The 25,292-nt window shown below is 41.6% G+C and overlaps 2 protein-coding genes across 3 annotated transcripts in view; one reads left to right on the plus strand and one right to left on the minus strand.

The window, feature by feature from the left end:
• Positions 1 to 846: 846 nt before the first annotated feature.
• Positions 847 to 6,337, minus strand: LOC147653338 (extracellular matrix organizing protein FRAS1-like). The gene is made up of 5 exons (XM_086890972.1): positions 5,431 to 6,337; positions 3,688 to 4,976; positions 3,023 to 3,163; positions 2,198 to 2,430; positions 847 to 1,964 (listed from the first exon to the last, which is right to left on the minus strand). Exons 2-5 carry the CDS (start codon positions 3,895 to 3,897, stop codon positions 1,958 to 1,960), a joined length of 591 nt encoding a protein of 196 aa, XP_086747098.1. The 5' UTR covers positions 3,898 to 4,976; positions 5,431 to 6,337; the 3' UTR covers positions 847 to 1,957.
• A 5,087-nt stretch (positions 6,338 to 11,424) lies between these two features.
• The window catches only part of LOC147653339 (extracellular matrix organizing protein FRAS1-like), a 34,333-nt gene continuing 20,465 nt past the window's right edge, over positions 11,425 to 25,292 (plus strand). For both annotated transcript variants that reach the window (XM_086890976.1, XM_086890974.1), the window contains exon 1: positions 11,425 to 11,569. The gene's annotated coding sequence lies outside the window, so the exon portion shown is untranslated. The remainder of the gene's footprint in view (positions 11,570 to 25,292) is intronic.

Raw genomic sequence — 25,292 nt, forward strand, 5'->3', positions numbered from 1 at the left:
CTGCAGGGAGCTCAGCTAAGAGCCCAGCCCCCAGCCAAGTGCCCCTCGTGCCACTTACCTGCCGTGAGTAAAGCTGAGAAGGGACCGCTGGACGTGGAAGACGTTGCCGCTGACCACGTTGAGTTTGCTGTCCTTCACTAGGAACTGAAAGCTGTCCGCGGTCTCCTGGACCATCTCCTCGTGCGCCACGTACCGAATGAGGCCCTGGTTCACATCCTCTGCCGGGAGGGAACGTCCAAGGAGTTGGGACAGAAATCCCAAGGCAGCTTTGGAGATGAGCAGTGTGGGTCTGCACGGCCACATGGAGCGAGGATCACAGGGAGCAGTTACCCCCTCACCTCCCCTTCCCTCAGCCCCGCAAGAGTGAACTCTCCCCACATTTTGCTGGCTCTGCACAGCTAGCCACACCACTGTGGTGAACACCTCCTGCAAGATCTATAACCCCTCTTCACTGCCCCAAGTCACAGCTCCAGCTCTAACAAGCCTGGAGAACCTGGGACAAGCTGCAGGACACAGGTTGGTGTCTCCAAGAAATTACAGGATTTCTGCAACTGACAGCCAAGTTCAATGCTTACTGTCAACACACTTTGGAGATCTGCCCCTTGTCTTCTCCCCTCACACCTATTTTTCCCTTATTTTAACAAACTGAATCAAGTGATGGAAAAAAGCAGCAGGACACAGCCCAGCTCCATACCCTGTGTAAAGGTGGTCACAGCTGTGCCCGGCTTCAGCTTGTTCACCACGTGGCCATTTCTGGGACCGGCTGTTATCTCATAGATCAGCTGTTCGTCATCTGTGTCAGGATCTGTCATCAGTAATTCCTTCTTAGTGATGAGATTGGTGGCCTGGATTAAAGCCAAAACCAAGGGAGTCAAACTGAAGCTCCAGCAGTGCAAGTCTGATTGACTGTTCACACAAAAAGCCCGACCATCCCTCTGTTAAAACAGACAAAGGGAAAATCTAGGGATGTGAAAGCACAGAGCGGCCTTGAACTGAGATATCCCACAACGTGTTTGACAACACAACAAAGATTCAAATTTTGCCTCGCATCTGGTTTAATTAAGCCAGGTTTAGTTTAATTAAGAAGACAGATGTGGCTCAAAGAAAAGCAAATTCCAAAGCAGCTGCCCAGCCTTATTTAGCTGGGGCTAAAAGCTAGGACAAATCTTTGGGTTTAACTTAGAAAGTTCTGTTCCACGAGCTGTGCTGACGCTCAGGTGAGGCCCTGCTTGGCAATAAAACATCTGCAAACAGCCTCAGATTGAAGGACTCACTCAAGACAGTTCGCACAGCCTTGGAGAGCCTCCAGGAGAGCACTTTTCAAATGCCCTCAGGTGGATCTGATTCAGTTCTACCACATTTTGCTTTCTCTTCAAAAGCAGAATGTTTTTGACAGCAGGAGAAAGAGAGAAAATTGAGCTGCTCGAGGAGCAGGAGTGCTTTTCCTGAAGTGAGGAGTTTGAGCTGAGATAGCCATTTCTTAATGCAATTTCTTACTACAGCGTTTTCCACTAATTTTTTTCTGGGAAGAACCAAAGTGTTGCTTTACAGTTAGTGCTGGCTCCTCAGAAACAAGCTGAGAGTTTTATGGGGTTTTGTTTGGATTTCAGCACAACAAAGGCATTTGTTTCACAGCAAGAAACTCCTGCACCGTATCCTTGGAAAGCCATCTATCTCTGCCGCACATCATCAAGACATCTCCACCGTCAGCAAAGCTAAAAATGTACCCTGGGGAGGGTATTCTCCATCCCAAAAATCAAAGTGCTGAAGGATGAGGATGCTCTCCTGCGAAGCCCCTTCTCCTGGAGCAGCCTGAGAAGCAGCCCAAGCTGAGGCCAGGCAGCTGTTACCTTGCCATCCGTGTACTCCAGTCACTGCAGGCCCAGGTTGGTGACCACCCTGGGTGTCCCGTCATCCACAGGGAGGATGTCCACCTGGAAGCGCTGCGGTGCTGCCGTCACCACCTGACACCAGTTCAGAGACACGGGGGTTACTGTGCGAGTCAGAGCCTCAGCCACCACGTCACCAGCTCGGCTCCCTTCGGCTCTGCTGGCAGCAAGGGCAGAGTTTGCAGGGAGGGGAAGAAGCAAAGACGTGACCGAGAACGTTCAGTCAGCATCTCAGTCCCCCCTGCCCCGAGAGGAGGCACCTCCCTGTGAGCTCCCAAGGCCCCCTCCCATCCCTTCTCCTCCCTGACCTTCTTCCCTCCCTCCTGCACCACGAAGAGGGGGCTGGTGCCGTCGGAGACGGTGAGGGTGAAGCGGTCCCTGAGCGCGCTGCCGCCGCCGTGCCTGCAGCTGCCGCGCTTCTGGTAGATGTGATGTCATCCCTGGTGAAGGTGGTGGCCTGCAGAGGACGCTGCCCGCGGCCGCTGCGCTCCATCAGCCCGTGCCGGGGCGGCTGCACCGCCCCGAACGTCAGGGACTCCACCTGTGCCCGGACATGGAGGGGCAAAGCTGGGGACACGACCTCAGGACACTGCCCTTCCAGCTCAGGAGGCCCGGACAGGGATTCTGGCCAGGCAGCTCCCCTGCGTTGGTGTTCCCAACACAAGGGTTAGCACAGAACATTCCTGGTTCCCCCTGAGCCCCGCCCTGTCCTTGTCCCTCTCCCAAGGGATTTTGTTTTGTAGGTGTCTCCCTATAAAACAAGGCACATCCCACCGAATTCCTGCTTCAGCTGGTCTGAGACAGCTCCCACCCACCCCTGTGCCTGCTCCACGAACACAAGAGCAGCCCCCAGTCCTGCAGCCATTCCGGGCAGTGTGTCCCTTGCCACTTCTGCCAGGGCAAAAACCTTGGGGGCAGGATTTTGGCTCAGGCAGCCAGATCTCTCGCTGCAGGGGAAACAGCAGTGAGATAGAGCCAGTGTTCGACAGCTCAGCCTCTGGCCAGACCCAGGAAGAAGAGGAAGTGCCATTTCCATCCATGCTGAGCATAAATTCAGCATTAAGTCTTTAAACACAAGCCCAGATGTGCAGCACAAGAGGGGAGCAAGGAGGCTGGGGGTGGTCCTGCCTTACCTCTGTGTCAGCATCTGTCGCTTTGAGCTCAAACTCCGTGATGGTTTTTCTCACCCCTTCCTGAACTGTCATCCCAAAGATTTGCACGATGGGCAAGGAGTCATCCACGGCGTTTATGGTGATGTCAAATGTCTGGCTCACCTGGGACAGGAAGAAAAGCTTCCCTTGCCAAATTCAGCCTTCCAAGAGTGTGACTTCACCGCAAGAGCACAGCGATCCCCAGTTTGGGTCTCTTCATTTCAGCCTTGTCTGAGCTGCTAAGCCCAGATCACTTCTTTATCCCTCCCCACTCATTAATTCTCCCTCTTTCTGTGATATTTACGGACATCCACTTTCCCTCCCTCTCTCACTCAGTTTTGCCCCTCTCCCTCTATGTGCAGCTAGACTTCTTCTCTTTCAGAAAGCAGGAAAAAGGCATTTCTCCAGGGGCTGGCTGTCGTCACTACGCTGTCAGTGCACTGGATCAAAGCTGAGCTCCAGCAACAGTTGGCAAGCAGCTGAAAACCAGGCACCCAGCTCTTGGTGAGCCCACAGGGCAGGTGGCTCCCTGTTCCCTGCACAGGCCTTCCTCCCTCCCTGACCTGAGCGATGTGGGAAATCCCACAGCAGGAGAAGGAGGAACAGCCACATCTGCCCACTCAGGCAAAAGTCAGGCTGGGACTGACCTCGTTTGTCCCATCAGACACAGAAAAGGTGAAGGCATCCGTGTGCTTTTCCTCCTCACTGGTGTGGATGTACTGGATGCTGCCAGAGGCCAAGTCTGCCTGGCTGAAGGAACTAATTCTTGTCCCTGGAAAACGAACAACAGGGAGGAAATGTGCAGCAGAAAGAGCAAGGCAGGGAAAAACTACGGGAAGCAGGACATATTTAGGCATGAGGACTCGGTTTTGGCTGGTTCTGATCCAAGGCAGGCTGCCCCGTGAACCCTCAGCTGAGCCAGGGATTTAGCTGGCACAGAGCCTCCTAAAATTTCCTTCTCAAAAAGAAGTCCAGGCTTCTTTTCATCTCCTCCTGTTGGGAGTGGGCCTCCTGGGGCAGAGAAGCTGGGAGAAAAACTGTCCATGTAACACTTGGATTGTCGCTGCTGGGCAGGACTAAGCCAACCGTGGCATCACTGGGGATGAACCGAAGGCCTCCTGGCCTCACAGCAGTTTTCCAAAATGCCTTCCAAGGATCTCTTCTCTCTGCCCTTCCTTATACCCCTGCATTTAGTACCCAGTCCCATTTTCAGCACTGATTTATAGTGACATCTTTACAGCCCATTAGGTGTGACACAGCCACAGAAAGGTACCTGACAAGCATTTTAAAAAACACTTGAGCATTTTTAAATCTCTTTGCTACGTTCAACAGTTTTTACTGCTGCTGTCAACCAGCATCCTGACAAGAAGTTTGCCACCAATATATCACACTAAATGGCTGCTGACAAGTGCTGGCCACACTACAGAAGACACCAGGATCTGATTTAAATAAATGAGCCACAATGGAACGATCAGCTAATATTTCCTCAGAGCTCATCAGCTGGAAAGGTTTGGGTTCTCTTTTGAACACTTCAGTATTCTCTCCTTAGGTTTAGGTCATTTGAATCATTACAGCTACTTCTCAGTCTGTGACTCGGTAGCCTTATTGGTCCCTCACAGACATGAAAAAGCAGAGAAATCAGAATCATCATCAGATTTTAAATAACAGGAGGAATAAAGCCCTTAATTCAAGTCTCCCAAGTACAAGATTCGCTGGTTAGTTTGCAATTTAGACAAAGATACTGCAAGTTTTTAATTTACTCTCACAGCAGAGAGTAGTTTGCTTATTATAACTCATTCACTATTCCTGCCCTTTCAACATGTTTTTGTGAGAAGATGAGGCAAACCACACACCCAAACTGAGCTGTACAGGGACCGTCTGCATCTTGAAAACACAGAGCAGATATTTCCGCTTTCATCTCACGTTAACGAGAAATCTAAAGTTAAGAAGAAATACAACCTTAGATGAATATAATAAAATCAGAAGAGCGTATTTTATGACACCACAGATCAAGATTAATTCATCAGGGAGAGGCAGCACACTCGCACAGTCAGCAGGCACGAAAGGCAGCTCTGAAATTCAGATCACATCTGCAGAACTGACCAACTCTGTTCCTTTGTCCCCAAACCCCACGGCGGATCCCGCGGCGCCCCCTCCCCTTCCCCATCCTCATCCCTCTCCCGTCTCCGACGTGGCAACCGGCGAGCTCCCCGCTCCGTGCTCCACACCCCCCCCAGCCTCGTCACCGGTGTCGCAATCCCCGCCCTGCCCGCCCCCGGCTCTGCCCTCACGGCCCCCGTTCCCTCTGTCCCCACAGGCGTCCCTCCCTTCCCGCCCGCTTAGAGCGGCGCGCCCCCGCCCCTCGACCGCGCGGCCCTCGTTACTCCTACCCCAGTTCCGGCACGCTCCGCTCCCCTACAGCCGCTCCGTGCCGCCCGCGCCGCCTATGGCGCCCCGCGGGCTCCGCTTTCCCGGCAGCCGTGCAGTCGCCGTTCCCGCCGCCGCCGCCGCCGTTCAGCGACGCCGCTCTCAGCGGTGCCGCCGGGGCCCATTCGGAAGTCGCGCCGTCCCACACCACTCCCCCATGCTGCCCTGCGGCGCTGACGTCATCCACGCATGCGCAGTCACAGGTTCTATCGCCGATGTTCCTGCCGCCGCCCGCGGCTGCCCCGTGCCCGCTCGCAGCCGCAGCTTTTCCACCGCCCTCCGTACCGGCCTCTCAAGCCGCGGGGGGGAGAGCAAGGACGGGCACGGGGCCCCGGCTCTACAACTGCTGACAGCCGCGTCGCCTCTGCCACCGCCCGGCCCAGCCGCTGTCCGGTCCCCGCCGTGCGTCTTCACGTCCCCGCGTCCACCACCGCAGCCGCCCGACGCCGGCACACGGCCCCCGCCTGTCTCTGCCCCGCTGCTAACACCGGCACAATAAATAAACGGGAATTGGGGGAAAATCGGGAACTGGGGGAAAAAACGGGAATAAAGAAAAAAACACTGGAAATCGGGAGAAAAAAAAAACCGGGAAAGAAAACAACAAACCAGGAATAAAGAAAAAAAAGGGAATTATGGGAGAAACGGAAATTGGGAAAAAAGGTAATGGGATCAAAGGGAACAGGATCAAAGGTCCCGAGGGTGCTGAGCGCCTTCCAGAAGGTACAGGATGAGTCCCGAGCGTGCTGAGCACCCTCGGTACTCATCCTGCATCCTCGGGATGGTGCTGAGCACCCTCGAGACGGCGCTGAGCACCCACGGTATGGTGCTGAGCACGCTCAGGACTTATCCTGCAACCGCGGGACTCATCCTGCACCCTCGAGATGGTGCTGAGCACCCTCAACACTCATCCTGCACCCTCGGGATGGTGCTCAGCACCCTCGGGATGGTGCTGAGCATGCTGAGGGTGCTCAGCACCATGCCAAGGGTGCTCAGCACCATCCCGAGGGTGCAGGATGAGTGTTGAGGGTGCTCAGCACCATCCCGAGGGTGCTGAGCGCCTTCCAGAGGGTGCTGGATCCGTCCCAAGGATGCTGAGCACCTTCCAGAAGGTGCTGGATCCGTCACGATTGTGCTGCGTGCCTACCCGATGGTGCAGGATGTGTCCCGATGTTGCAGAGTGCCTTCCAGATGGTGCTGGATCCATCCTGAGGGTCCTGGGCATCTTCCAGGAGGTCCTGGATCCATCCTGAGGGTGCTGATTGTCTTCCAGAAGGTTCTGGATCCATCCCGGGGGTCCTGAAGGCTGCTGAGGTTCTCCCGGTGTTTTGGACTGTCCTGGGTGATCTGGAACCTCAGCACCGAGCGGGGTCCAGCAGAATAGTCTAGAACCACCGGACTGGTTCCAGAAACTCTGGACTCGCAGGATGGATTTTGGGGTGAAACCCTGGGGGATTTTGGCGCTGAAATTTGGGGATTTGGGGTGAAAATTGGGGGATTTTGGGAGGAAATCCTGGGAGGCTTTTGGGGTGAAATTCGGGATATTTCAACATTTTCCTTCCTAATCCACGAGTAAAGGGAGATGTTGGGATTTGATCCAAAAGATCTTACAACCGATTTTGTGGTGAAACAGAGAAAAACCGTGAGCAGCCAACTCAGTGGAAAACTGTATGTTAAACGCAGAGAAGCACAAAGTGTTTGATGCTGTTAGAGTTCAAAATAACAAGGAAAAATGGTGGGGAATTTACCTGCCTTGGAACAAAGTATGACCCCATCCCATACTCTCAGCTCCCGCTCCCCTTCCAGCGTGGCTGTGACCCGGGCTGGCCGTACCGCTCGGTGTCTCTGGACCTCACAGCATTTCTACGTGGCTGCTGCACCCGGGTCCCCAGCACGTCCTGCTCTGGCCGCCTTCCCCGAGCGGTCCCACGTGCACCAAGCGGGTGCTACAGACCACAGGGGCCTCTTGGCTGCAGAGCTGGGTGATGGGAGACAACAAAGCAATGCCCAGGATGCAGCTGTTCAAGCCAGCCTCGCCTCACGGAGCATTTCTTTCTCACCTGTCCATGGTTCTCTCTCTGTGTGTGTCTGTGCTCCTTTTTAAACTGCAGGGCTGGGAGGCCTGGCCATTCCACCGGGAGTGCTCACCCTGGGAGCACCAGTGTCTACCTTGGGAGGAAGCAAGCTGCCACCAGAATAAAAGCAGGGTGGAGCTGCTCCCACTCCAAGGCAAGAGCCTGCAAGGCCCATCCTTTGGGGACTCGTCTTTTGTGTGAAGGCACATTGTCTAGCAGAGGAAGAGGTTGGTACCTGGTGGAGCAGGGCCAAGATTCCATTTTCCCCAGGCAGCTCCCTCCTCTGCCTGCTGTAGCGCTGGCCAGGGCTGGGAGAGGAGGGGGAGTGTGTTCAGCACTGCTGCTGGAACGGAGTGGCCCTCTCAGGAGGATCCCGGTTGCTTCAGGACCTTGCTTTTGCACTGGTTTGTGTCCACAAAGGAAAGGCATGCAGAAGGCAGCACCATCACCCCAGCCCTGTAGTCTGGACCTAGAAAGGCTTCCAATAAAGCCAGGTGCTGCTGTCCAGGGCAGTTGGAGTTGTTCTGTGCCTTCTTTGGGGGGGAAGAGCAAAGGCTGAGGGGGACGGGGTGGAGACTGGGGGGCTCCCGTGTCCCTTGGGGCACGCCGAGGTCCCCGCCAGAGGGAGGGACACGCTGCGCTGGAGGAGCAAGGTGAGCGGGGAATGGGGAGGGCTGGTGCTGGGTACCCTTGCCCAGAGGGGACCCCAAGCTGCCAGGAAATTCCCTGGGAGGGCTGGGTGCAGAATCCAAAAACCTGTGGAGTTGTTCTGGTTTTTACGGTAGGTATTGGCAAGGGACAGGAATTGACCTCTCCAAATCCCCTTGGAAAGGAACCCCCTCTCTGTGCACTCCGTCGTTAGGGTTTTGTTATGTCAGGAACGGCTTAGGGTTAAGAAAGTGGGTTTTGTCTTTCCACCTCTTACTTCCCTGTAAAATGGGAGTGTATAAAACACATGTGTGCATCCCTGAGGTATTAAAATGCACCGAGAGAAATTTCTGGGCCTAAGGTCCATAGAGACGAGCGCGTCCTGCGCTCGGGGTTGAGTAGGGATTTATATTTTTGTCATTCTGACCTGTTAGCTGAAAGAATTGGGAGAGTTTCCAAGAGAAAGAAATGCGAATTTCAAAAAGCAGAACATTAGAAAGAGAAATATATAAATGTATACATGTAAAAATAAATATAGGGAAAGCTAGGTAGATCTATATATAGAGAGAGAGAGCCATAAAAAAGAAAGAAATACAAGTAATCCAAGTCTAGACAAGTAGACTAATATTCAGTATGAAAACTATATGGATAGACGCTAATATAATATATTTTAATATCAGTTCTGTATGATATCTCTGTATAGATAAAGAAGATCAGTATGATAGACATAAATATTACAAAAATTTAAATGTAGAGTCCTTTTGTTATTTATTTGGATAGGGGCATGGCATATAAATGAATAATATAGAAGTGAAAATATACACATCTATAATAAAGAAATAAATATAGGGAGATAGATAGATAGATAGATAGATAGATAGATAGATAGATAGATAGAGAGATAGAGAGAGAAAGAGAGAGAAAGAGAGATATAGCCATAGAAAAGAAATAAACACAAATTTTCTATATCTAGACAAGGTGGTTAATATTCAATATGAAAAATATACGGATAGATGGTAATGTATTTTAATATCTGTTGTGCATTATATCTCTGTGTGTATAAATAAAGAAAATCAATATTATAGAAATAGATATTATAAATAGGTATAGGGAGATATATATATAGAGAGAGAGAGAGCGCCATAAAAAAGAAGTAAATGCAGATAATCTAAATCTAGAAAAGTCGATTAATATTCAGTATGAAAACTATATGGATAGATGCTAATATAATATATTTTAATATCAGTTACGTCTGATATCTATGTGTATAGATAAAGAAGATCAATATGATAGAAATAAATATTACAAATATTTAAATGTAGGGTCCTTTTGTTATTTTTTTGGATAGATGCATGGCATATAAATGAATAATATAGAAATGAAAATATACACATCTATAATAAAGAAATGTATATAGGGTGATAGATAGGGAGATATATAGATAGGGAGATAGATAGATAGATAGATAGATAGATAGATAGATAGATAGATAGATAGATAGAGCCATAAAAGAAGAATTAAATACCAGTAATCCAAATCTGGACAAGTAAATTAATGATCAGTATGAAAACTATATAGATAGATTGTAATGTACATTAATATCTGTTATGCATTGTATCTGTGTGTATAAATATAGAAGATCAATATTTTAGAAAAAATATATTAATTTTTTTAAACAAGGGGCTTTTCTTTTTTTATTTAATTAAAGGCATGGCATTTAAATGAATAATATAGAAATGAAAATATACACATCTATAAGAAAGAAATATATGTAGTGAGATAGATAGATAGATAGATAGATAGATAGAGAAAGAGAGAGTGAGATATAGCCATAAAAAAGAAATAAACACAAATTATCTATATCTAGACAAGCTGGTTAATATTCAATATGAAAAATATACGGATAGATGGTAATGTATTTTAATATCTGTTGTGCATTATATCTCTGTGTATAAATAAAGAAAATCAATATTATAGAAAGAGATATTATAAATCCTTCAATCAAGGGAATTACTGGTTTTTATTTGGTTACAGGCATGGCATTTAAGTGAATAATATAGAAATGTATACACATCTATAATAAAGAAATAGATATAGGGAGATATAGAGACAGGGAGAGAGAGAGCCATAAAAAATAAATAAGTACAGATAATCTAAATCTAGAAAAGTCGATTAATATTCAGTATGAAAACTATATGGATAGATGCTAATATAATATATTTTAATATTAGTTATGTCTGATTTCTATGTGTATAGATAAAGAAGATCAATATGATAGAAATAAATATTACAAATATTTAAATGTAGGGGCTTTTTGTTTTTTATTTGTATAGAGGCATGGCATTTAAATGAATAATATAGAAATCAAAATATACACATCTATAATAAAGAAATGTATATAGGGTGATAGATAGATAGATAGATAGATAGATAGATTGATAGATAGATAGATAGAGCCATAAAAAAGAAATAAATACCAGTAATCCAAAGCTGGACAAGTTAATTAATGATCAGTATGAAAGCTATACAGATAGATATACAGATAGGTAATGTACTTTAATATCTGTTATGCATTATATCTGTTCGTACAAATATAGAAAATCAGTATAATAGAAATAGATATTAAAAACATTTAAAACAAGGGTTTAATTGTTTTTTGATTTGGTTAGAGGCTTAGAGGCAGGGCTTTTAAATGATTAATATAGAAATGAAAATATACAGGTCTATAATAAAGGAATAAATATAGGGAGATATATCTATATGTAATTTTAAATAAAAACCAAAAAAAACCAAGTAATCTAAAACTAGACAAGTAGATTAATATTCAATTTGAAAAATATATGGATAGACGTTCATATATTTTTATATTGATTATGCATTATATCTATGTGTATAAATATAGCTCAATTTGATAGAAATAAATATTAATTACATTTAAGTGAAGGGGTATTTTGTTTTTTATTTGGTTAGAGGCAGGGCTTGCTAAGTTTCGATGGGGGGTGGGTTTTGGGGCGTTCCTCGGAGAAGAGTTTTTGGAAGGGGGTTGCACACGTGGTTTCTTGCCTCGCTTCTCTGCACGTGCAGGGGCGCCCCCCCGCCCGCCCCGGGCTGAGCTGTGCGGCAGTGCTGCCGCCTTGTGGGCACAGAGCGGTACTGCAGCTGTGCGCCGAGGCGGGCGGGGCCGGGCCGAGCGGGGGCCGAGCAGGGCCGAGCCGATCCGAAGCGGAGGGGGCCGAACCGAGCCGAAGTGGGACGGAAAGAGCCGAGCCGAAGTGGGACGGAAAGAGCCGAGCCGAGCCGAGCCGCGTCAAGCCCCCCCCCACTCCGGAGCCGGCCGGGAGGACCCCGGCAGAGGCGTTGACTCCAATGCCTGCCGCCGCAGGTGCGGCCGCCGCCCAGCTACGGAGCCGCTGCGCCCCGCCGCCATCGTCCTCGCCCCGGGAAAGGCGGCGGACAATCGGGCGGAGTGCTCGGAGTCGGTCGGCGTCGGCAGGTTTTTCGTTCAGGCAAGTAAGTTAGACAGACGCGTTGAGAGCAGCGGGGGCCTTAATCTTGCCTCAACAAAGATGGCCGCACAGCCGGAAGTGGCTTCAGCCACAACAAAGATGGCGGCGAGGAAGGGCGGAAGTGACGTCACGCCACGCACAAGATGGCTGCCCGATCGTGGCTGCCTTGACCTCCCAAGGATGGCGGCCAAAAAGGCGGGAAAATGGAAGGACCCCCGGGCGGTGGGTGCGTGCGATTTACTGCCTGACAAACACCCCGGCGCCGACGCCGCTCCGGCGCAATTTTCCGCGGCTTTTCCGGCCGTGCGGACACGGGCTGTGCGCTTGGCGGCGCCGGGGCCGGGCGCCAGCAGGTCGGGCGCCGACAGGCAGCGGTGAAGACGCCTCTCTCTGCCGGGGTCCTTGCCGCGGCCGCGTTCTGGGGCTTCTGGCACTCGCGACGACCCGTACCTCGCCGCCGCTGCTCTCGCTCCGTTCTCTCCCCCTCGGCCCCCCCCCGTGAAATGGCGGAAACCCCAATGGCATCGGGACCCAACGGTCGCTCCCCGGCCCCGGGACCGAAGCAGCCCGAGGAGGCGGCTGCTCTGTGTGTCGGAACGGTGAGAGCGGGGGCCGGGGCTGGGGCAGCTTATCAACCGAGTATATATTTGTAAGTATAAAGATGATCAAAATAGATATTAAAAAATATTGAAGAAAAAGGGGCTGCTTGGTTTTTATTTAGTTAGAGGCAGGGCTTTTAGATAAATAGGAAAAATACAAATAAATAAAATATTGAAAGAATGAATATATAAAGAAAAATATATACAAATCTATATATCTATAAATATATATAGAAAAAAATATATATATATATGTAGGCGTAAAAATAAGTAATAGAAATATATACATATATGTTGATTTATAATCTATAATATGATTTCTGTACGTATAGATGGCAATATGATATCTTTTAGGATATGTTATGTGTTTTGTATATCAAGAAGGTATATAAATATGATAAAAAATATATATTAAAATATTTTTAAATACCGTTTAAGATAAAGGGACTGTTTGGTTTTTATTAGGTTAGCTTCGGGGCTTTTAAATAAATACAACAAAAATAAAAACATAGAAATGTATATTAAGTATATAAAGATATAGACGTATGTGCAACCAGAAAAGTAAAGAAATAGAAGTAATGCCAATATATACAAACAGATTTATATTTAATAGATATGTTATATATATTGATTTTATATATGTATTATATACATAATGAATATATATCATTAAAATGTATGGAATATATTTAATATATAATAACATACGTATACACGTTAAAATAATATATTTTGATACTTTATATATTGCTTGTCATATATAAATGAATATAGTATATAAATTTAAACATGTGTGGTGGAAATAGATGTTAATTTGTATTTTTTTTTTATTTTCATTGTTTTGGTATGTTTCTCGGAGGCAATCCTCCCCTTGCAGCTGCTGACAGCACGGAAAAGCTGTGTGCTTCGTGGTGTCTATTGCCCAGCTGGCAACGATTCCCTTGTGTTTGGTGCATTAAGTCACACCCAGCTGTGTGGGATGGCAGGTGAGCACATTGCCCGACCCTTTTAGCTTTTCTGGCTCAGGCACAACTTCCTTTCCTTTTGGATATGGAAAACAGGGAAGAGAGGGTAGTGTGACATTAGCACTAATTTCTAGCAGATTTTTAACTGCCCCTGATGCTCGTTCATCTTTGCAGTGTGGGTTTTCATGCTGACAAATCCTCTGCTTTGCCTTCTGCTCACAGTCAGCTGGGCCCTTTATTGAACAGATTTATCTGCTACAAGGCTACGCAGAAGGATGGAAAGGAGGAACACAGGGGGGAAAAAAAATAGATTCAAGGCATAGAGAAGGTAGCTGGTTTATTTGTATGACATGTAGCTTTTTTAGGATGTTTTGTTCTTTATATGGCGTTAATTTCAAAGAGAAGCCTGTGAACTTTGTGTTCCCCTTTTGGGGCTGGTTCTGGGGTAAGGGGGAAACACGAGGCCTAAGCACCTCTGGCTTATCTGTCCAAGGATCTGCCTCAGTTGTGGCTCCCATCCTTCTGAAGGACTCTTCAGCGCAGTGAGTTACCTTCTATAACTATTCATTGTTGTATTGTTGTTGTGAGACCTCATTGCTGGGTGAGAGGACCAGGGGAAATGAAAGGCTGTATGCCACTGTTACTTCATCACTGAATTCTTGCACTCTGTTAAAATCAAAACAAAAGGGATTTACACTGTCAGAAACACTTAACTGTAAGTTAAGGTAAAGGTCACAGTGCTAAAACCTAAGAGCAGATAGGGTTGAGCTCCTTTGTCTTCCCTCTCCGGCAGCTTTTGTGACTCCTGCCTCCAAGGTATCATCAGCTATCCCCTGGATCTTGCAGTGGAAGAGATGCTGAACCACCAGCTGTTCCATATTCTACACCATGTGTCTTTTTACCATGCTCCTCTGAGAAGCATCTCTCCCGTCTCTGTTTCTTTGCAGACCAGAAGGGATAAACTGGGATTCCTTTGTTCTTTTGCCTGTTAATAAAAAGGCCGCTTGTGGCTGTGTGCAGTGGCAACTGCATCACAGAATCTTAGAGGTGATTATTCACAGGTTAAGGAAATAATTCCTTTTTTTGTCACTGCTGCACTGAATTTCATAGGCGTGTCTGTGGCTTGATGCCTAAGATATTTAAAGCAGGTTTTATTCTTACAGGGGTTTTGCACACTAAAGTGTCTGCCCAGGTTTTGTTTCCAAAAGTGAGGTATAGTGCTGGGTGTTTAATTTGGTATGTTACTTGTTCTGTTGTGTAAATAACTGCAGCTCCCTCCCTGTGCCTGTGTATTGCAGGGGCAAGCGAGCGCTGGTTATAAAGGTGGCGATAATTAGGAAGAAGCTGTTTAAGCTTGGATAAATGTTTAGAGATCATTGCTTAGGGTACTGCATAGATGTACCAGAAGGAACTGCACCCTGGAAGTGCTGTGTGTCTGAAACCGACTGCACCTGCTCAGTTTTAGCTCCTCTTTCTGACTCTGACTCTGCTCCTATTCCGACAGACCCGTCCGAGCCTGGCGTTCGCTACAGGCCTCCGCGTGGTGGGAGATGAGTCTAGGAGGAAATACCTTCAATCCACAGACGAGGCAGAAAGGACTCAGTACAAGGAGGACTGGACTCAGATGAAGGTAAAGTCCTTAACAGTCTATTTCTTCCCCATAACAAGTACTTCATTAGTGCATTCCTGGCCGTGTGCTGCAGGGCACGTTGGAAGTTACACGTGAGCGACGCTTCCGCTCGCGTCGAGGCGCACGCACGCGTTCCTCGTGCACCTTCTCCCTGCCTGACACGAGCTAACAGAGTCTGCCGAGGTGTGCCTGACCGGTTGTGAGGGCCAGATCTTTGTTGCCCTCATTTCAGTGAAGGAAACTGGAATTCCTTCTTGTATTCAGCACCACGTGTGGGTGTAAAGTTGAGCTGCCACGTGCCAGTTGAGAGCTGATTTGGTCAAGGAGAGGAATTCTTGCCTAGGAAGATTTGGCACTCCAGTTTCTCTTGCATGGCAGAGGCCACCCGAGATCGAAATGTTGCTACAAGTGTCCCGAGCTATTTCCAGTACGTACTTAAAAATGTCTGTCTGCAACTGGAGCGATTCTGTGCCTTATCCAGAGATGGTGCATTCTGGCTTTTCAGCGTGCACAGTGACGCTCCCGAGTTTTAAAGTGTCGATCTTTCTCTCGTAGGTTAAGATGGGCACAGCTCTAGGTGGCCCATAGCTTGGGGTTCATCTCAGAAGGAGGGACTTCATTTGGTCACAGAGAAGACGTGCCTTCCCTGCAAGGAGCAGCAAAGATAATGCACAGCCTCTCGGAGAGGCTTAAACTTGAGTAAATTTTTGTAGCCACTGATGCTGTTGAGGAAGGTACGTGGATTGCAGTCACCTGAGGATTGGTAACTTTTGACAGTGAGTGCAGCACTTGCCAGTGGCTCCCCTCCCTGGCTGCCGTGCTGTGGGTTTTGGCAGCTGCATTGTAAAATTTGTTGGTAGATTTTGGAGTCGCTTCCCCTGTAAGCGTTCAGCCAGGGTTCCCTTTAACAAACACACTGTGTGGCAGCAGCGCGTTGCTCTTCATAAAATAGAGATAAATTTCTGTGCTTCCTTTTTTAAGCAACTGAACTGCTCAAGAAACTGCTGCCCGAGATGGTGAGGTTTGAAGCCTCTCTGGAGGAGCTGGAACTCTCTAAGGACGGGGGCTCGTGATTCACCCGTAGATTTGCGCACATGCAATGTAGCAAACCTGACTTTGATTTCAGCCAAAGCTTAATGTCACTGTCAGAAAACTGAGTATGATTTTTGGCCCATAGTTGTTTACGAATGGTGTAAGCCATTATATAATCAAGTATATCATTGAGATGTGTCTAGTAGATGTATTACGGTTATAGTGTGTGTGTGTGTGTGTGTGTGTGTGTGTGTGATGATTTCATTATCATACCATTTCACTGAACAGTCAAGTTCATTGGAGTGAAATCTGATTACTTGCATTTTAAAAACTTGCCCACCCCAACCCTTTTTGATTTTTTTTTCACAGGTATTTTATAGGCATATTTCAACATTTTCCTTCCTAATCCACGAGTAAAGGGAGATGTTGGGATTTGATCCAAAAGATCTTACAACCGATTTTGTGGTGAAACAGAGAAAAACCGTGAGCAGCCAACTCACTGGAAACCTGCATGTTAAACGCAGAGAAGCACAAAGTGTTTGATGCTGTTAGAGTTCAAAATAACAAGGAAAAATGGTGGGGAATTTACCTGCCTTGGAACAAAGTATGACCCCATCCCATACTCTCAGCTCCCGCTCCCCTTCCAGCGTGGCTGTGACCCGGGCTGGCCGTACCGCTCGGTGTCTCTGGACCTCACAGCATTTCTACGTGGCTGCTGCACCCGGGTCCCCAGCACGTCCTGCTCTGGCCGCCTTCCCCGAGCGGTCCCACGTGCACCAAGCGGGTGCTACAGACCACAGGGGCCTCTTGGCTGCAGAGCTGGGTGATGGGAGACAACAAAGCAATGCCCAGGATGCAGCTGTTCAAGCCAGCCTCGCCTCACGGAGCATTTCTTTCTCACCTGTCCATGGTTCTCTCTCTGTGTGTGTCTGTGCTCCTTTTTAAACTGCAGGGCTGGGAGGCCTGGCCATTCCACCGGGAGTGCTCACCCTGGGAGCACCAGTGTCTACCTTGGGAGGAAGCAAGCTGCCACCAGAATAAAAGCAGGGTGGAGCTGCTCCCACTCCAAGGCAAGAGCCTGCAAGGCCCATCCTTTGGGGACTCGTCTTTTGTGTGAAGGCACATTGTCTAGCAGAGGAAGAGGTTGGTACCTGGTGGAGCAGGGCCAAGATTCCATTTTCCCCAGGCAGCTCCCTCCTCTGCCTGCTGTAGCGCTGGCCAGGGCTGGGAGAGGAGGGGGAGTGTGTTCAGCACTGCTGCTGGAACGGAGTGGCCCTCTCAGGAGGATCCCGGTTGCTTCAGGACCTTGCTTTTGCACTGGTTTGTGTCCACAAAGGAAAGGCATGCAGAAGGCAGCACCATCACCCCAGCCCTGTAGTCTGGACCTACAAAGGCTTCCAATAAAGCCAGGTGCTGCTGTCCAGGGCAGTTGGAGTTGTTCTGTGCCTTCTTTGGGGGGGAAGAGCAAAGGCTGAGGGGGACGGGGTGGAGACTGGGGGGCTCCCGTGTCCCTTGGGGCACGCCGAGGTCCCCGCCAGAGGGAGGGACACGCTGCGCTGGAGGAGCAAGGTGAGCGGGGAATGGGGAGGGCTGGTGCTGGGTACCCTTGCCCAGAGGGGACCCCGAGCTGCCAGGAAATTCCCTGGGAGGGCTGGGTGCAGAATCCAAAAACCTGTGGAGTTGTTCTGGTTTTTACGGTAGCTATTGGCAAGGGACAGGAATTGACCTCTCCAAATCCCCTTGGAAAGGAACCCCCTCTCTGTGCACTCCGTCGTTAGGGTTTTGTTATGTCAGGAACGGCTTAGGGTTAAGAAAGTGGGTTTTGTCTTTCCACCTCTTACTTCCCTGTAAAATGGGAGTGTATAAAACACATGTGTGCATCCCTGAGGTATTAAAATGCACCGAGAGAAATTTCTGGGCCTAAGGTCCATAGAGACGAGCGCGTTCTGCGCTCGGGGTTGAGTAGGGATTTATATTTTTGTCATTCTGACCAGTTAGCTGAAAGAATTGGGAGAGTTTCCAAGAGAAAGAAATGCAAATTTCAAAAAGCAGAACGTTAGAAAGAGAAATATATAAATGTATACATGTAAAAATAAATATAGGGAAGCTAGGTAGATCTATATATAGAGAGAGAGAGCCATAAAAAAGAAATAAATACAAGTAATCCAAGTCTAGACAAGTAGATTAATATTCAGTATGAAAACTATATGGACAGATGCTAATATAATATATTTTAATATCAGTTATGTATGATATCTCTGTGTATAGATAAAGAAGATCAATATGATAGAAATAAATATTACAAAAATTTAAATGTAGGGTCCTTTTGTTATTTATTTGGATAGAGGCATGGCATATAAATGAATAATATAGAAATGAAAATGTACACATCTATAATAAAGAAATAAATATAGGGAGATAGATAGATAGATAGATAGATAGATAGATAGATAGATAGATAGATAGATAGAAAAAGAGAGATAGAGATAGAGAGATATAGCCATAAAAAAGAAATAAACACAAATTATCTATATCTAGACAAGCTGGTTAATATTCAATATGAAAAATATACGGATAGATGGTAATGTATTTTAATATCTGTTGTGCATTATATCTCTGTGTGTATAAATAAAGAAAATCAATATTATAGAAAGAGATATTATAAATCTTTCAATCAAGGGAATTACTGGTTTTTATTTGGTTACAGACATGGCATTTAAATGAATAATATAGAAATGAAAATATACACATCTATAATAAAGAAATAGATATAGGGAGATAGAGAGAGAGAGAGAGAGAGCCATAAAAAAGAAGTAAATACAGATAATCTAAATCTTGAAAAGTCGATTACTATTCAGTATGAAAACTATATGGATAGATGCTAATATAATATATTTTATTATTACTTATGTCTGATATCTCTGTGTATAGATAAAGAAGATCAATATGATAGAAATAAATATTACAAAAATTTAAATGTAGGGGCTTTTTGTTTTTTATTTGAATAGAGGCATGGCATTTAAATAAATAATATAGAAATGAAAATATACACATCTATAATAAAGAAATGTATATAGGGTGATAGATCGGGAGATATATAGATAGGGAGATAGAGAGAGAGAGAGAGAGAGAGAGAGATAGAGAGAGAGATATAGCCATAAAAAAGATATAAACACAAATTATCTATATCTAGACAAGGTGGTTAATATTCAATATGAAAAATATACGGATAGATGGTAATGTATTTTAATATCTGTTGTGCATTATATCTCTGTGTGTATAAATAAAGAAAATCAATATTATAGAAATAGATATTATAAATCTTTCAATCAAGGGAATTACTGGTTTTTATTTGGTTACAGGCATGGCATTTTAATGAATAATATAGAAATGAAAATATACACATTTATTATAGGGAGATATATATATATAGAGGGAGAGAGAGAGCCATAAAAAAGAAATAAATACAGAAAATATACACATCTATAATAAAGAAATAGGTATAGGGAGATATATATATATAGAGAGAGAGAGAGCCATAAAAAATAAATAAATACTGATAATCTAAATCTAGAAAAGTCGATTAATATTCAGTATGAAAACTATATGGATAGATGCTAATATAATATATTTTAATATTTGTTATGTCTGATATCTCTGTGTATAGATAAAGAAGATCAATATGATAGAAATAAATATTACAAATATTTAAATGTAGGGGCTTTTTGTTTTTATTTGGATAGAGGCATGGCATTTAAATGAATAATATAGAAATGAAAATATACACATCTATAATAAAGAAATGAATGTAGGGAGATAGATAGATAGATAGATAGATAGATAGATAGAGCCATAAATAGAAATAAGTACCAGTAATCCAAATCTGGACAGGTAAATTAATAATCAGTATGAAAACTATACAGATAGATGGTAATGTACTTTAATATCTGTTATGCATTATATCTGTGTGTACAAATATAGAAGGTCAATATAATAGAAATAGCTATTAAAAACATCTAAAACAAGGGTTTAATTCTTTTTTGATTTGGTTAGAGGCTTAGAGGCAGGGCTTTTAAATGATTAATATAGAAATGAAAATATACACGTCTATAATAAAGAAATAAATATAGATAGATAGATAGATAGATAGATAGATAGAGATAGAGAGTTAGAGAGATAGATAGATAGATAGATAGATAGATAGATAGATAGATAGATAGATAGAGAAAGAGAGAGTGAGATATAGCCATAAAAAAGATATAAACACAAATTATCTATATCTAGACGAGCTGGTTAATATTCAATATGAAAAATATACGGATAGATGGTAATGTATTTTAATATCTGTTGTGCATTATATCTCTGTGTGTATAAATAAAGAAAATCAATATTATAGAAATCGATATTATAAATCTTTCAATCAAGGGAATTACTGGTTTTTATTTGGTTACAGGCATGGCATTTTAATGAATAATATAGAATTGAAAATATACACATCTATAATAAAGAAATAGGTATAGGGAGATATATATATAGAGAGCCATAAAAAAGAAGTAAATACAGATAATCTAAATCTAGAAAAGTCGATTAATATTCAGTATGAAAACTATATGGATAGATGCTAATATAATATATTTTAATATGAGTTATGTTTGATATCTATGTGTATAGATAAAGAAGATCAATATGATAGAAATAAATATTACAAATATTTCAATGTAGGGTCTTTTTGATTTTTATTTGGATAGAGGCAAGGCATTTAAATGAATAATATAGAAATGAAAATATTCACATCTATAATAAAGGAATGTATATAGGGTGATAGATTGGGAGATATATAGATAGGGAGATAGATAGATAGATAGATAGAGCCATAAATAGAAATAAGTACCAGTAATCCAAATCTGGACAGGTAAATTAATAATCAGTATGAAAACTATACAGATAGATGGTAATGTATTTTAATATCTGTTATGCATTATATCTGTGTGTACAAATATAGAAGGTCAATATAATAGAAATAGATATTAAAAACATTTAAAACAAGTTTTTAATTGTTTTTTGATTTGGTTAGAGGCTTAGAGGCAGGGCTTTTAAATGATTAATATAGAAATGAAAATATACACGTCTATAATAAAGAAATAAATATAGGGAGATAGATAGATAGATAGATAGATAGATAGATAGATAGATAGATAGATAGATAGAGAGATAGAGAGAAAGAGAGATAGAGAGATACAGCCATAAAAAAGAAATAAACACAAATTATCTATATCTAGACAAGCTGGTTAATATTCAATATGAAAAATATACGGATAGATGGTAATGTATTTTAATATCTGTTGTGCATTATATCTCTGTGTGTATAAATAAAGAAAATCAATATTATAGAAATAGATATTATAAATGTTTCAATCAAGGGAATTACTGGTTTTTATTTGGTTACAGGCATGGCCTTTAAATGAATAATATAGAAATGAAAATATACACATCTATAATAAAGAAATAGATATAGGGAGATATATATATAGAGAGAGATAGAGCCATAAAAAAGAAGTAAATACAGATAATCTAAATCTAGAAAAGTCGATTAATATTCAGTATGAAAACTATATGGATAGATGCTCATATAATTTATTTTAATATCAATTATGTCTGATATCTCTGTGTATAGATAAAGAAGATCAATATGATAGAAATAGATATTACAAATATTTAAATGTAGGGGCTTTTTGTTATTTATTTGGATAGGGGCATGGCTTATAAATGAATAATATAGAAATGAAAATATACACATCTATAAGAAAGAAATATATGTAGTGAGAGAGATAGATAGATAGATAGATAGATAGAGAGATAGATAGATAGATAGATAGATAGATAGATAGAAAAAGAGAGAGAGAGAGAGATAAAGAGATACAGCCATAGAAAAGAAATAAACACAAATTATCTATATCTAGACAAGCTGGTTAATATTCAATATGAAAAATATACGGATAGATGGTAATGTATTTTAATATCTGTTGTGCATTATATCTCTGTGTGTATAAATAAAGAAAATCAATATTATAGAAATAGATATTATAAATCTTTCAATCAAGGGAATTACTGGTTTTTATTTGGTTACAGGCATGGCATTTAAATGAATAATATAAAAATAGAAATATACACATCTATAATAAAGAAATAGATATAGGGAGATATATATAGAGAGAGAGAGAGAGCCATAAAAAAGAAGTAAATACAGATAATCTAAATCTAGAAAAGTCGATTAATATTCAGTATGAAAACTATATGGATAGATGCTAATATAATATATTTTAATATGAGTTATGTTTGATATCTATGTGTATAGATAAAGAAGATCAATATGATAGAAATAAATATTACAAAAATTTAAATGTAGGGTCCTTTTGTTATTTATTTGGATAGAGGCATGGCATATAAATGAATAATATAGAAATGAAAATGTACACATCTATAATAAAGAAATAAATATAGGGAGATAGATAGATAGATAGATAGATAGATAGATAGATAGATAGATAGATAGATAGAAAAAGAGAGATAGAGATAGAGAGATATAGCCATAAAAAAGAAATAAACACAAATTATCTATATCTAGACAAGCTGGTTAATATTCAATATGAAAAATATACGGATAGATGGTAATGTATTTTAATATCTGTTGTGCATTATATCTCTGTGTGTATAAATAAAGAAAATCAATATTATAGAAAGAGATATTATAAATCTTTCAATCAAAGGAATTACTGGTTTTTATTTGGTTACAGGCATGGCATTTAAATGAATAATATAGAAATGAAAATATACACATCTATTATAGGGAGATATATATATATAGAGGGAGAGAGAGAGCCATAAAAAAGAAATAAATACAGAAAATATACACATCTATAATAAAGAAATAGGTATAGGGAGATATATATATATAGAGAGAGAGAGAGCCATAAAAAATAAATAAATACTGATAATCTAAATCTAGAAAAGTCGATTAATATTCGGTATGAAAACTATATGGATAGATGCTAATATAATATATTTTAATATTTGTTATGTCTGATATCTCTGTGTATAGATAAAGAAGATCAATATGATAGAAATAAATATTACAAATATTTAAATGTAGGGGCTTTTTGTTTTTATTTGGATAGAGGCATGGCATTTAAATGAATAATATAGAAATGAAAATATACACATCTATAATAAAGAAATGAATGTAGGGAGATAGATAGATAGATAGATAGATAGATAGATAGATAGATAGATAGATAGAGCTATAAATAGAAATAAATACCAGTAATCCAAATCTGGACAGGTAAATTAATAATCAGTATGAAAACTATACAGATAGATGGTAATGTACTTTAATATCTGTTATGCATTATATCTGTGTGTACAAATATAGAAGGTCAATATAATAGAAATAGCTATTAAAAACATCTAAAACAAGGGTTTAATTCTTTTTTGATTTGGTTAGAGGCTTAGAGGCAGGGCTTTTAAATGATTAATATAGAAATGAAAATATACACGTCTATAATAAAGAAATAAATATAGATAGATAGATAGATAGATAGATAGATAGATAGATAGAGATAGAGAGTTAGAGAGATAGATAGATAGATAGATAGATAGATAGATAGATAGATAGATAGATAGAGAAAGAGAGAGTGAGATATAGCCATAAAAAAGAAATAAACACAAATTTTCTATATCTAGACGAGCTGGTTAATATTCAATATGAAAAATATACGGATAGATGGTAATGTATTTTAATATCTGTTGTGCATTATATCTCTGTGTGTATAAATAAAGAAAATCAATATTATAGAAATCGATATTATAAATCTTTCAATCAAAGGAATTACTGGTTTTTATTTGGTTACAGGCATGGCATTTTAATGAATAATATAGAATTGAAAATATACACATCTATAATAAAGAAATAGGTATAGGGAGATATATATATAGAGAGCCATAAAAAAGAAGTAAATACAGATAATCTAAATCTAGAAAAGTCGATTAATATTCAGTATGAAAACTATATGGATAGATGCTAATATAATATATTTTAATATGAGTTATGTTTGATATCTATGTGTATAGATAAAGAAGATCAATATGATAGAAATAAATATTACAAATATTTCAATGTAGGGTCTTTTTGATTTTTATTTGGATAGAGGCAAGGCATTTAAATGAATAATATAGAAATGAAAATATTCACATCTATAATAAAGGAATGTATATAGGGTGATAGATTGGGAGATATATAGATAGGGAGATAGATAGATAGATAGATAGAGCCATAAATAGAAATAAGTACCAGTAATCCAAATCTGGACAGGTAAATTAATAATCAGTATGAAAACTATACAGATAGATGGTAATGTACTTTAATATCTGTTATGCATTATATCTGTGTGTACAAATATAGAAGGTCAATATAATAGAAATAGCTATTAAAAACATCTAAAACAAGGGTTTAATTCTTTTTTGATTTGGTTAGAGGCTTAGAGGCAGGGCTTTTAAATGATTAATATAGAAATGAAAATATACACGTCAATAATAAAGAAATAAATATAGGGAGATAGATAGATAGATAGATAGATAGATAGATAGATAGATAGATAGAGAGAAAGAGAGATAGAGAGATACAGCCATAAAAAAGAAATAAACACAAATTATCTATATCTAGACAAGCTGGTTAATATTCAATATGAAAAATATACGGATAGATGGTAATGTATTTTAATATCTGTTGTGCATTATATCTCTGTGTGTATAAATAAAGAAAATCAATATTATAGAAATAGATATTATAAATGTTTCAATCAAGGGAATTACTGGTTTTTATTTGGTTACAGGCATGGCCTTTAAATGAATAATATAGAAATGAAAATATACATATCTATAATAAAGAAATAGATATAGGGAGATATATATATAGAGAGAGATAGAGCCATAAAAAAGAAGTAAATACAGATAATCTAAATCTAGAAAAGTCGATTAATATTCAGTATAAAAACTATATGGATAGATGCTAATATAATTTATTTTAATATCAATTATGTCTGATATCTCTGTGTATAGATAAAGAAGATCAATATGATAGAAATAGATATTACAAATATTTAAATGTAGGGGCTTTTTGTTATTTATTTGGACAGGGGCATGGCTTATAAATGAATAATATAGAAATGAAAATATACACATCTATAAGAAAGAAATATATGTAGTGAGAGAGATAGATAGATAGATAGATAGATAGATAGATAGATAGATAGAGAAAGAGAGAGAGAGAGAGATAAAGAGATACAGCCATAGAAAAGAAATAAACACAAATTATCTA

This window comes from Cyanistes caeruleus, chromosome 5, assembly GCF_971803275.1.
Source record: "Cyanistes caeruleus chromosome 5, bCyaCae1.hap1.1, whole genome shotgun sequence".
NCBI lineage: Eukaryota > Metazoa > Chordata > Aves > Passeriformes > Paridae > Cyanistes > Cyanistes caeruleus.